General features: G+C 49.2%; 1 protein-coding gene across 7 annotated transcripts in view; it reads right to left on the bottom strand.

The window, feature by feature from the left end:
* The window catches only part of hspg2 (heparan sulfate proteoglycan 2), a 644,821-nt gene that overhangs the window by 24,208 nt on the left and 608,298 nt on the right, over positions 1–12,315 (bottom strand). For 4 of the 7 annotated variants that reach the window (XM_072478556.1, XM_072478557.1, XM_072478559.1 and 1 more), the window contains one exon: positions 6,543–6,593. The exons of the other annotated variants lie outside the window; for them this stretch is intronic. In XM_072478556.1, the coding sequence (XP_072334657.1) occupies positions 6,543–6,593 (51 nt within the window). The remainder of the gene's footprint in view (positions 1–6,542; positions 6,594–12,315) is intronic. 7 annotated transcript variants of the gene reach the window in all.

Genomic DNA, 12,315 nt, shown 5'->3' with positions numbered 1-12,315 from the left:
TACCTTCTTGGTTACCCCTTCAAAAATCTGAATCAAGTTCGTGAGACATGACTTTCCCCTTACAAAGCCATGATGACTTTCCCTAATTAGCTCTTGCCTGTCTAAATGCCTGTAGATCCAGTCCCTCAGAATACGTTCTAACAATTTACCCACTACAGAAGTAAGGCTAACCGGTCTGTAGTTCCCAGGCTGATCCCTACAGCCCTTCTTAAACAAGGGCACAGCAATTGCGACCCTCCAATCTTCAGGCACTTCCCCTGTGGCTGTCGATGATTCAAATCTCTCAGCTAGGGGGCCGGCAATTTCCTCCCTAGCCTCCCACAATGTCCTGGGCTACGTTTCATCAGGGCCTGGGGATTTATCTATCTTGATGCGTTTTAATACCTCCAGCACCTCCTTCTCTGTAATATGTACACTCCTCAAGACATCACTTTTTATTTCCCCAATTTCTATAACACTTGTGCCTTTCTCAACAGTAAATACTGACGAGATATATTCATTTAGGACCTCTCCCATCCCTTGTGGATCTGCACACAGATGACCTTGTTTATCCTTAAGAGGCCCTACCCTCTCCCTAATCACCCTTTAGTCACATTGTTTGAAGAAAAGGGGTAAACCTTTTGAGGCGAGGAGAAATTTCTTCACCCAGAGAGTGGTGAATCTGTGGTATTCACTACCACAGAAAATAGTCGAGGCCAAAACATTATGTAATTTCAAGAAAAAATTAGATAAAGCTCTTGGGGCTAAAGGAATCCAGGGATATGGGGGGGGGGGGGGGCAGGATCAGGGTCTTGAACTTGATGGTCAGCCATGATCAAAATGAATGGCTGAGCTCAAAGGGCTGAATGGCCTCCTCCTGCTTCTATTTTCTATGTACGTTTCTACATATCATTCCCCTGTACTCAAATCCTCTCGCTTTGAAGGCCAACATACCATTTGCTTTCTTCACCGCCTGCTATGCCTGCCGATCAGCGGAGTTCCTGCAGGTGCCCTGACCAACACTATGCATCACCAAAACAGGAGTATCTGGTTATTCTCACATTGTTGTTTCAGGAAGCTCGCAGTGTGTCAATTAGCTGTCATGTTTTCTACGTTACAGCAGTGACTATGCTTCAGAAAGTACATAAATGATTTTGGAGCAAGTTAAGTGAGTTGGCAGCAAGGTGGCAGATGGAGTATAATGCGGGTAAATGTAAGGTTGTTCACTTTGGTCAGAAGAATAGAAAAGCAGAACCTTTTTTACAAGGCATGAAACCCCTCGATGATCAGAGAGACTTGGGGCTACTCGAACACAGAACAGAAAGTTAGCATGCAACTACGGCAAGCAATTAGGAAAGTAAAATCATGTTAGTTTTTATTGCAAAGGCATTGGAGACAAGAAGGAAATCTTACTACAATTGAACAGGTTTTCCGTGAGACTGCACCTGGAATATTGGGCACATATTTAAGGAACAACATATCTGCCTTTAAGACAGTGCAGTGAAGGTTCATTTAGATAGATTCCTGGGACGAGGAGGTTGTCCTATGAGGCGAGGTTGAGAAAACTGGGCCACACTCCCTTTAAGTTTAGAAGAATGAAAGGTGATCTCATTGAAGTATCTGCTGAAGGGTACAAAAGGAGAGGTTGTTTCCCCTGGCTGGGAAAACTAGAACACAGGGCACAGTCTCAGGGTAAGGGGGGAGGGGCGATCATTTAGGACTGAGATGAGGAGAAATCTCTGCACTCTAGGGGTTGTGAATCCTTGGGATGGTCTATCCCAGATGGTTGTAGGTGCTCCAACCTTGAGTATATTTAAGTCTAAGATTGACTGAACTTTGGTTTCTTGTGAGCAATCAGGGAATGTGGGAAGCAGACAGGAAAGTAGAGCTTGAGGTAGAGGAGCAGCCGTGATTGTATTGAACGGTGGGGCAGCCGTGAATGTATTGAACGGTGGGGCAGCCGTGATTGTATTGAACGGTGGGACAGCCGTGATTGTATTGAACGGTGGGGCAGCAGTGATTGTATTGAACGGTGGGACAGCCGTGATTGTATTGAACGGTGGGGCAGCCGTGAATGTATTGAACGGTGGGGCAGCCGTGATTGTATTGAACGGTGGGACAGCCGTGAATGTATTGAACGGTGGGGCAGCCGTGATTGTATTGAACGGTGGGACAGCCGTGATTGTATTGAACGGTGGGACAGCCGTGATTGTATTGAACGGTGGGGCAACCGTGAATGTATTGAACGGTGGGGCAGCCGTGATTGTATTGAACGGTGGGACAGCCGAGAATGTATTGAACGGTGGGGCAGCCGTGATTGTATTGAACGGTGGGACAGCCGAGAATGTATTGAACAGTGGGGCAGCCGTGAATGTATTGAACGGTGGAGCAGCCGTGAATGTATTGAACGGTGGGGCAGCCGTGAATGTATTGAACAGTGGAGCAGCCGTGATTGTATTGAACGGTGGGGCAGCCGTGATTGTATTGAACAGTGGAGCAGCCGTGATTGTATTGAACGGTGGGGCAGCCGTGAATGTATTGAACGGTGGGGCAGCCGTGAATGTATTGAACGGTGGAGCAGCCGTGATTGTATTGAACGGTGGGACAGCTGTGATTGTATTGAACGGTGGGGCAGCCGTGATTGTATTGAACGGTGGGGCAGCCGTGAATGTATTGAACAGTGGAGCAGCCGTGAATGTATTGAACGGTGGGGCAGCCGTGATTGTATTGAACGGTGGGGCAGCCGTGATTGTATTAAACGGTGGGGCAGCCGTGATTGTATTGAACGGTGGGGCAGCCGTGATTGTATTGAACGGTGGGGCAGCCGTGATTGTATTGAACGGTGGGGCAGCCGTGAATGTATTGAACGGTGGGGCAGCCGTGATTGTATTGAACGGTGGGGCAGCCGTGATTGTATTAAACGGTGGGGCAGCCGTGATTGTATTGAACGGTGGGGCAGCCGTGAATGTATTGAACGGTGGGGCAGCCGTGAATGTATTAAACGGTGGGGCAGCCGTGATTGTATTAAACGGTGGGGCAGCAGTGATTGTATTGAACGGTGGGGCAGCCGTGATTGTATTAAACGGTGGGGCAGCCGTGATTGTATTGAACGGTGGGGCAGCAGTGATTGTATTGAACGGTGGGGCAGCCGTGATTGTATTGAACGGTGGGGCAGCCGTGATTGTATTGAACGGTGGGGCAGCCGTGATTGTATTGAACGGTGGGACAGCCGTGATTGTATTGAACGGTGGGGCAGCCGTGATTGTATTGAACGGTGGGGCAGCCGTGATTGTATTGAACGGTGGGGCAGCCGTGATTGTATTGAACGGTGGGGCAGCCGTGATTGTATTGAACGGTGGGGCAGCCGTGATTGTATTAAACGGTGGGGCAGCCGTGATTGTATTGAACGGTGGGGCAGCCGTGATTGTATTGAACGGTGGGGCAGCCGTGATTGTATTGAACGGTGGGGCAGCCGTGAATGTATTGAACGGTGGGGCAGCCGTGATTGTATTGAACGGTGGGGCAGCCGTGATTGTATTGAACGGTGGGGCAGGCTCAAGGGGCCCCTCCTTTTTCTTGTTACAGAACATCCCGAGGGTGTGAAAAATGCGGTTGAAATACAAGTTTTTTTCTCATTGCCTAATTTAATTGGCTGAAAAACAATCCTTCCTCTAAAAGCTCAGATATTAGAAGTTCCTTTTGCAGTTTATATTTCTAAGTTCCTGATCAACTAACAAAGTCAGCAGAAGGGGTTCTTACCCTTGTGTGACCATATGTAGTGGGGGCCCATAGAATCCCTACAGTGCAGGAGGAGGCCATTCAGCCCATCGAGTCTGTGTCGACCCTCCGAAACAATACCCTACTCCCCCGCCCTATTCGCATAACCCCACCTAGCTCTTGGATACTAAGGGGCAATTTAGCATGGCCAATCCACCTAACCTGTTTTTCTTTGGACGGTGGGAGGAAACCAGAGAACCAGGAGGAAACCACAGAGACACATGGAGAAAGCGTAAACTCCACATAGACAGTCACGCAAGGCCGGGATTGAACCCGGATCCCTAGCTCTGTGAATCATCAGTGCCAGCCACTGTGACACCGTGCCGCCCTTATATTCATCAGACCTGACCTGGCACCAAGGTAAATACAAATCAGACGGAGACACTCAGATCAAATGGAAATTGCATGTGCAATCAAAATGACAAACACCAAATACTAATGTCAAATGTTTGCTGGAATTTTGACTTGCTAAATATATCAGGAGTTTCACACTAACTAAATTCTTGTGATTACTCCCTGGCACCTATTATTCTCAATGCAGCCATCAGTTTATGAATAAGGGCTTCAATTCTTAGGCTGTAAGTTCCAGCTTGGGGAGGGAAGATAATCAAATGCAAGCAGGGATTGTAAACCTGTTCTCTTATAAAACAGAAAAATGTTTTCTTTACTATGTTAAATAGTTTTCACACTGGCTCGTAAACACATTTGAAAAACTTAACAGCATCACCCATCAAATCACTTATTTGGACACGTAATCAACCGTGCTTCCAATAGAAAATAACTGCAAAATTATCACGAAATTTGTTGCTGAATGCTAAATTCTGGTAATCATTTCACAGAATTTGCAATCCAGGAATATTGCCAACAACTACTTGGGTTAATTTTGTTAAAGCAATTGGTGAATTCTTTCATATAGTGTGCCTTGAGCTATTACGAGTGCGGCCAGCATAGATTTCTTGTGTCTTTATGTAGACTTCCCAATGTGACAAGGACATGAACTGGGGCTCCAGCTGAACTTGTCCAACAGCAGTCCTTATTCGCACCACACTGCCCTATTGAGGACGGTGCCACTCAGTACATGCTCCAGGTGTGAACAAGGAGTCAGACTTCCAATCCTCAGCTAAAAGGGTTTGTGCGGTGGGCGATTAAGCCACCAAAACACTTTGTCCTCAACAAAGGGAGATGGAGAAGCTTTGTGTTTTATGTTTAAACTTTTCCTTCCTTCTCCCACCAAAGTTGATATAACATGGGGCATCACATTAGACTGGGTTATCTCATTCCAACAGATCCGTTAAAGACACTGTATGAAAGTGTTAGTATGTAGTCAGATCTAGGTTAAAGCTAAATGATGCACGACAGGATTGGATTTGGGCTAAGAGCTTCACTTTAAGCCCAAATCAATAACCACCTATTATTATCCTCCTCTCTGTTCCTTCCTTGCTATTTCTTTATGCATTCCATTTTCAAGTTGCATCATGAACCATTTCTTCCTGGATGGAGCAGCAGCCACTGGGGGTATTGATCCAATCCTTAAGGTGACCATGTTTAAATGCTTTTGTAATCAAATCATAGAATTATGAATCCCTACAGTGCAGGAGGCCATTTGGCCCATCATGTCTGCACTGGCCATCCGAAAGAGTACCCAGGCCCACTCCTCAACCATATCCTCGTAGCCCCACCTAACTTGCACATCTTTGGACACTAAGGGGTATTTTAGCAGGGCCAATGTACCTAACCTGCACATCTTTGGACTATGGGAGGAAACCCACGCAGACACCGGGAGACCGTGCAAATTCCACAGTCACACAAGGCCGGAATTAAGTCCGGGTCCTTTGCCCTGCGAGGCAGCAGTGTTAACCACTGTGCCACCCTTTATGGCTTCAAAGCATTATTAGTACCTCCCTTTGAGGTGACCTGTTGGCTCAGGTGGTGACACATGGGGTGCTCAAGGATGCGATTGAGTCCTGGGTTTAGACTTGATCATCAGATGCAATATGGTCCACAGTGAGGCAACTCATTCAATCCACAATATTCAAGTTCTGTTTACTGCAATTCATTCAGCCAATGACAGCTCTGATGGATAAGGTCTTCACCTAGCCTGGTTCCTCCTCCCATCTGAAGGAAGACATATGATTATTATCAACTTAACAGGGCAGAGAGAAGCTGGGACAAAACTAGGGATATCTTGGAGGCCCTGGGAATTAAAGATTAATCTCCTGAACATTTATGTCAACATTCTGGGAGAGGATTTAGGGGGCTTATTCATTTTGAAATTTCTGTTTAACAGATCAAAAATGGGACCAAAAGACTGTTTGGCAAATTAGAAGTGGGAGGTTATTTGCAGAATCCTCCAAGATTATGTTCACTCAGAATTGGCAATCTGAGACAAAACTGAAGACCTCAAAAATGAGTAAAATTAAAGCAAAAATCCTCAAGCTAAAGTCCTCAAAAATAAAATGCCATTTTGGTTGCCACTTCAGACTAAGAGGTGGACTAAAAGATGAATTCAGACTAAATACCTGACAATGCTCTCTATATTGGGCCTATAGTTGGGCAACATTTCTGTCAGTCAATCAATCTAAAATGGTTCAGGACTGAGGCATGCTGCATCCTCACGACAAGGAACCCATCCCGTTTCCTCTCTTCCCTCAGACTTCAGTGCATCATTTAACAAATAAATGTTACAAATGGGATTACAGGCAACTAGGACTAGGAGTCATGCCAAATTAGATACCATCACCGCTTCCTTGTTAGATTAAAAGCCAACACAGACTAAATGACATTACCCGCACTACCCTCCATGTGCCATTCTGATGCTGGAGTAACAGCAGACATACCTGTGTAGGTGTAAATAAAGTCATTAACAAGCCATTGTCTCTTGCTGAGCATCATTAAATTTCCTAGTTTGGGGGAGAAGAAATGTAAATGCCCACAGACAGCCCCTTCCACTCTGCAAAGTCCTCCTCACTAACATTTGGGGACCTGTGCCCAACTGGGAGAGCTGTTGCACAGATCAGTCAAGCAACAGCCTGACGTTATGATGGCGGCCATGGAGGGGTAGGTCGCACATTTGATACTTCCCGCCTGTAATGGACTTTTGGACCTTTTCCCTCCCCGTTTTTTTTCGGATTTTATAGGATAGAGCGGTAAAGAGTGAGACAGTAAGGAGAAATCCCCCTCCGGTATATGGAGAATTGGACCAGAAGTGGTCGTGTGAGATGACAAAGTCCTATAAGGGAGACGCAAGCAGAGCTGGTAACACGGGACAGCATGGCGGAAGGCAAGGGCCGCGGGGAGACGGCACAGTGGTCGACGGAGCAGCTGGTGAAGTTCTTCGAGGATTCGATTGATCAAGTGGTTCAGAATCAGGAAACCCACGGGAGAGCGATCCAGGAGGTCGAACAAAAGTTGTGCTATATAACCGTGCTGGAAAGCAAGGTGCGGATGATGAACGTCCGCCAGAAAAGAATGCAGGGGAAGCTGGAGGACCTGGAGAATAGGTCCAGGAGGCAGAATCTCAGAATTGTTGGCCTACCTGAAGGCAGTGAGAGATCGGATGCAAGGGCCTATGTGACGGACATGTTGGAGAAGTTGATAGGGGCTGGGGCGTTCCCTCGGTGCCTGGAATTGGACAGAGCACACAGAGACCTCGCGAAGAAGCCCAGAGCGAACGAACCGCTGAGGGCCATGGTGGTACGTTTTCACCGTTTCATGAACAAGGAACACGTTTTACGGTGGGCCAAGAAAGAACAGAGCAGCAAATGGGAGAACTGTGAGTTGCGCATTTAGCAGGACCTGGAAGCGGATTTGGCCAAGAAGCGAGCTGGGTTCAATCGGGCAAAAACGACCCTCTTTAAGAAGGGGGTGAAGTTCAGGATGCTGTACCCAGCCCGCCTGTGGGTCACACATGAGGAACAGGACTTCTACTTTGAAACGCCAGACGAAGTATGGACCTTTATTAAAGAAATGAAGCTGGAGGCGAATTAAGCCTTGGAGAAGTACTGTGGCAGCGATTTGTGGTGCTGGATTGTAAAAATTTAAGTAGCTCTATGTGAAATAATGGGCTGTGTGGATGGTTAAAGGTTGATCTGTCTTGCAGGGACCTTGTTGGGGGGGGGGGGGGAGCTTTTAACTTAGTTCTGCTTTTTCGGCTATTTTTCTAAAGTAATTGTTTCTTCACATTTTTTTTCTACTGTTTGTTTACTGGGGAATGTGATGCTTTTAAAATGTTTATTCATGTGGGGGAGAGAGAGGAGAGTACAAAAGGGAGACAGACTGCTTGGTGCCAGGGGCGGGAGTTATCGAGTGGATAGCACAATTGCTTCACAGCTCCAGGGTCCCAGGTTCGATTCCTGACTTGGGTCACTGTCTGTGCGGAGTCTGCACATCCGCCACGTGTGTGCGTGGGTTTCCTCCGGGTGCTCCGGTTTCTTCCCACAGTCCAAAGATGTGCAGGTTAGGTGGATTGGCCATGCTAAATTGCCCATAGTGTCCAAAATTGCCCTTAGTGTTGGGTGGGGTTACTGGGTTATGGGGATAGGGTGGAGGTGTGGTGTGGACCTTGGGTAGGGTGCTCTTTCCAAGAGCCGGTGCAGACTCGATGGGCCGAATGGCCTCCTTCTGCACTGTAAATTCGATGAAAATTCTATGAGTCAGCATGGGTCAGCTGACTCTCGGAAGCGCAGTGGGGGTGGACAGGTGTTAAGCTGGAGCTTGACTAGGGGGACTGGGTTTTTAGTGTTGTTGCTAGGGCGGAAGGGAGCTGCTTTGCTGACAGGAGAGGAACTGTTACTAGGGGACAAATGGGAGGTCGGGAATGGCAACAGCCCGAGTGGGGACTTGAGGAAGCGGAGGGTGTGAGCTCGAGGCTGGCCTAAAAAGGGTGACGGCTAGTCGGCAGGTGGGGCGGGGGGGGGGGGGGGCGGGGTTGGTAGCCCCCCGTCCAGGCTGATCACATGGAACGTGAGAGGAGTGAATGGGCAGTCAAGAGGGCTCATGTGTTCGCGCATTTGAGGGAACAGAAGGCGGACATGGCAATGCTACAAGAGACACACCTAAAGGTTACAGACCAGATGAGATTGAGGAAGGGGTGGGTTAGCCAAGTGTTCCACTCAGGACTGGACTCAAAAGACCGGGGGGGTAGCGATCTTGATCAGCAAACGAGTGGCATTCGAGGCAGGGAGAATCGTGTCAGACAAGGGGGGTAGGTACATAATGGTGAGTGGGAAGCTGGAGGGGGTGCGAGTGGTACTTGTAAACATATATGCTCCGAATTGAGATGATGTGGAATTTATGAGGCGGGTGTTAGGTAATATCCCAGACTTAGAGTCACATAACCTGATCATGGGAGGGGACTTCAACACAGTCATTGATCCGGAATAGGACCGGTCAAAATCCAGGACAGGGAGGAGGCCGGCTGCGGCAAAGGAATTGAAGGGTTTTATGGAACAGATGGGGGGAGTAGACACATGGAGGTTTGCCCGGCCGAGGACGAAGGAGTTTTCCTTTTTTTCACATGTCCACAGGGTATACTCTCGCATTGACTATTTTGTTCTGAGCAGGGCGCTAATAACGAAGATGGTGGATCCTGAGTATTCGGCAATTGCAGTGTCGGTTCATGCCCCGCACTGGGTGGATCTACAGGTTAGTGTGGAGAGAGGGCAATGCCCGCTGTGGAGACTGGATGTGGGGTTGCTAGCGGATGAGGCGGTCTGTGGGCGGGTTAACAAGTCCATCCAGAACTACCTGGAAACAAATGATAAGGGGTGGTCTCTACAGTGACGGTCTGGGAAGCTTTGAAGGCAGTAGTCAGAGGGGAATTAACCTCGATATGGCCCCACAGAGAAAAGGTGGAACGGGCTGAGAGGGATAGATTAGTGGAGGAGATACTCCTGGTGGACAGGAGATACTCGGAGGCCCCGGACGAGGGGCTACTGAGGGAGTGGCGGATGTTACAGGTGGAGTTTGGGCTGTTGACCACAGGGAAAGCAGTGGAACAGTTGAGGAAGGCAAGGGGGGGGGGGGGCGATCTATGAGTACGGGGAAAAGGCAAGCAGAATGTTGGCGCACCAGCTCAGGAAAAGAGAGGCGGCCAGGGAGATAGGTAAAGTAAAGAGTAGAGACGGTAATACTGCCCTGGACCCAGCGGGGGTGAACGAGGTGTTTAAGGACTTTTATAGTAAATTATATGAGTCGGAACCCCCGGCTGGGGTGGAGGGGATGAGGCAATTTCTGGATCAGTTGAGGTTTCCGAGGGTTGATGAGGATATGGTAGAAGGGCTGGGAGCCCCAAATGAGATAGAGGAAATAATCAAGGGGCTGGAGGGCATGTAGTCGGTCAAGGCCCTGGGGCCTGACAGCTACCCGGTGGGATTCTATAAGAAGTTTTCAGAGACATTGAGCCCACTGCTGGTGAGGACATTTAATGAAACAAGAGAGAAGGGAGTCCTCCCCGCAATAATGTCGCAGGCCTTGATTTCATTGGTCTTGAAACGGGAGAAGGATCCAGAGCAATGCGGGTCATTCAGGCCGATTTCTCTACTGAATGTGGATGCCAAACTGCTGGCTAAGATACTGGCCACAAGGATAGAGGACTGTGTCCCGGGGGTGATAGGGGAAGGCCAGACGGGATTTGTTAAGGGCAGGCAACTCAAGGCCAATGTTGGAAGGCTTCTAAATGTTATTATGATGCCCTCAGAAGGACAGGAGGCGGAGGTGGTGGTAGCGATGGAGGCAGAGAAGGCTTTTGACGGGTGGAATGGAATTACCTGTGGGAGGCGCTGGGAAGGTTTGGGTTTGGTGAGGGCTTTATTGACTGGGTGCGGTTGCTCTATCAGGCACCAGTAGTGAGTGTGCATACGAAGCGGCTGAGGTCGGGGTATTTTGAACTACATCGAGGGACAAGGCAAGAGTGCCCCCTCTCCCCGTTACTGTTTGCTCTGGCCATAGAGCCATTGGATTGGCCATGGCATTAAGAGTTTCTATGAACTGGAAAGGGCTGGTTCGGGGGCCGGGGGGGGGGGGGGGGGGCACCGGGTCTCGCTCTACGCAGATTACCTGCTCTTGTACATTTTGGACACATTGGAGGGGATGGGGGGAAGTAATGTGAATCTTGGGGGAATTTGGCAACTTTTCGGGGTATAAATTGAACATGGGGGAAAGCGAGATGTTTGCGATCCAGGCAAGAGGGCAGGAGAAGAGACTGGGAGAGCTGCCGTGTAGAATGGTAGGGAAGAGCTTTTGATATCTGGGTATCCAGGTGGCCCAGAAATGGGAGGTACTGCACAAGTTAAACCTATCCCGGTTGGTAGAACAAATGGACGGGGGCATGCTCCCGCTCTCACTGGCGGGGAGGGTACAGACCGTGAAAATGACGGACCTCCCCAGATTTCTGTTTGTCTTTCAGTGCCTCCAATCTTCATCCCTAAAGCCTTTTCCAAGCGGGTGAATAAGATTATTTTGGGCTTTGTGTGGGCGAGTAAAACCCAGCGAGTGAAGAAAATGTTGCTGGAGCACAGTCGGGGGGAGGGTGGGTTGGCGCTGCCGAACGTCTGCAATTACTACTGGGCGGCTAATATAGCCATGATCAGGAAGTGGGTAGCGGGGGAGGGGTCGGCATGGACGCGGATCGAGGCGGCGTCATGTAAAGACACCAGTCTGGGAGCATTGGTAACGGCACTTCTGCCATTCTTGCCGGCCTGATACTCCTAAAGTCTGGTGGTAGTGGCGGCTCTGAGGATCTGGGGGCAGTGGAGGAGATAGAAGAGAGTGTAGGGTGCATCGATTTGGACCCCGATTTATAACAATCACAGGTTTGTACCGGGTAGGCTAGATGGCGAATTCTGGAGTTGGCAGAGGGCAGGAATTGGAAGGATGGGGGATCTATTTATAGATGGGAGCTTTCCCAACTTGAAAGCCTTGGAGGATAAATTTAAATTGCCAGCAGGGAATGGTTTTAGGTATTTGCAGGTGCGTGACTTCCTGAGAAAACAGGTGCCGGTCTTTCCGCTGCTGCCGCCACGGGGGATACAGGATAGAGTAGTTTCCAGTACCTGGGTGGGAGAGGGGAAGGTATCGGATATTTACCAAGAAATTTCAGAGGCGGAGGAAACTCCGGTGGAGGAGCTTAAGGGCAAGTGGGAGGACGAGCTAGGAGGAGAGATAGAGGCGGGTCTATGGGTGGATGCCCTAAGCAGGGTTAATACCTCCTCATCGTGCGCCAGGCTTAGCCTGATATAATTTAAGGTAGTCCACCGGGCACACATGACAGTGGCTAGGATGAGCAAATCTTTCGGGGTAGAGGATAGGTGTGCGAGGTGCACGGGAAGTCCAGCAAGTCATGTCCACATGTTTTCGGCATGCCGGAAGCTTAGAGGGTTTTGGCAGGGTTTTGCGAAGGCAATGTCCACGGTGCTAAAAACATGGGTGGTGCCGAGTCCAGAGGTAGCGGAAGATCCGGGAGTTCAGGGGGCGAAAGAGGCCGACGTCCCGGCCTTTGTCTCCTGGTAGCCCGGAGACGGATCTTATTAATGTGGATGGACTCGAAGCCCCCCGAGTGTA

Source organism: Scyliorhinus torazame, chromosome 16 (genome assembly GCF_047496885.1).
Source record: "Scyliorhinus torazame isolate Kashiwa2021f chromosome 16, sScyTor2.1, whole genome shotgun sequence".
NCBI lineage: Eukaryota > Metazoa > Chordata > Chondrichthyes > Carcharhiniformes > Scyliorhinidae > Scyliorhinus > Scyliorhinus torazame.
Note: the sequence above shows the minus strand (reverse complement) of the source record. Positions and strands in the feature narration are given on the sequence as shown.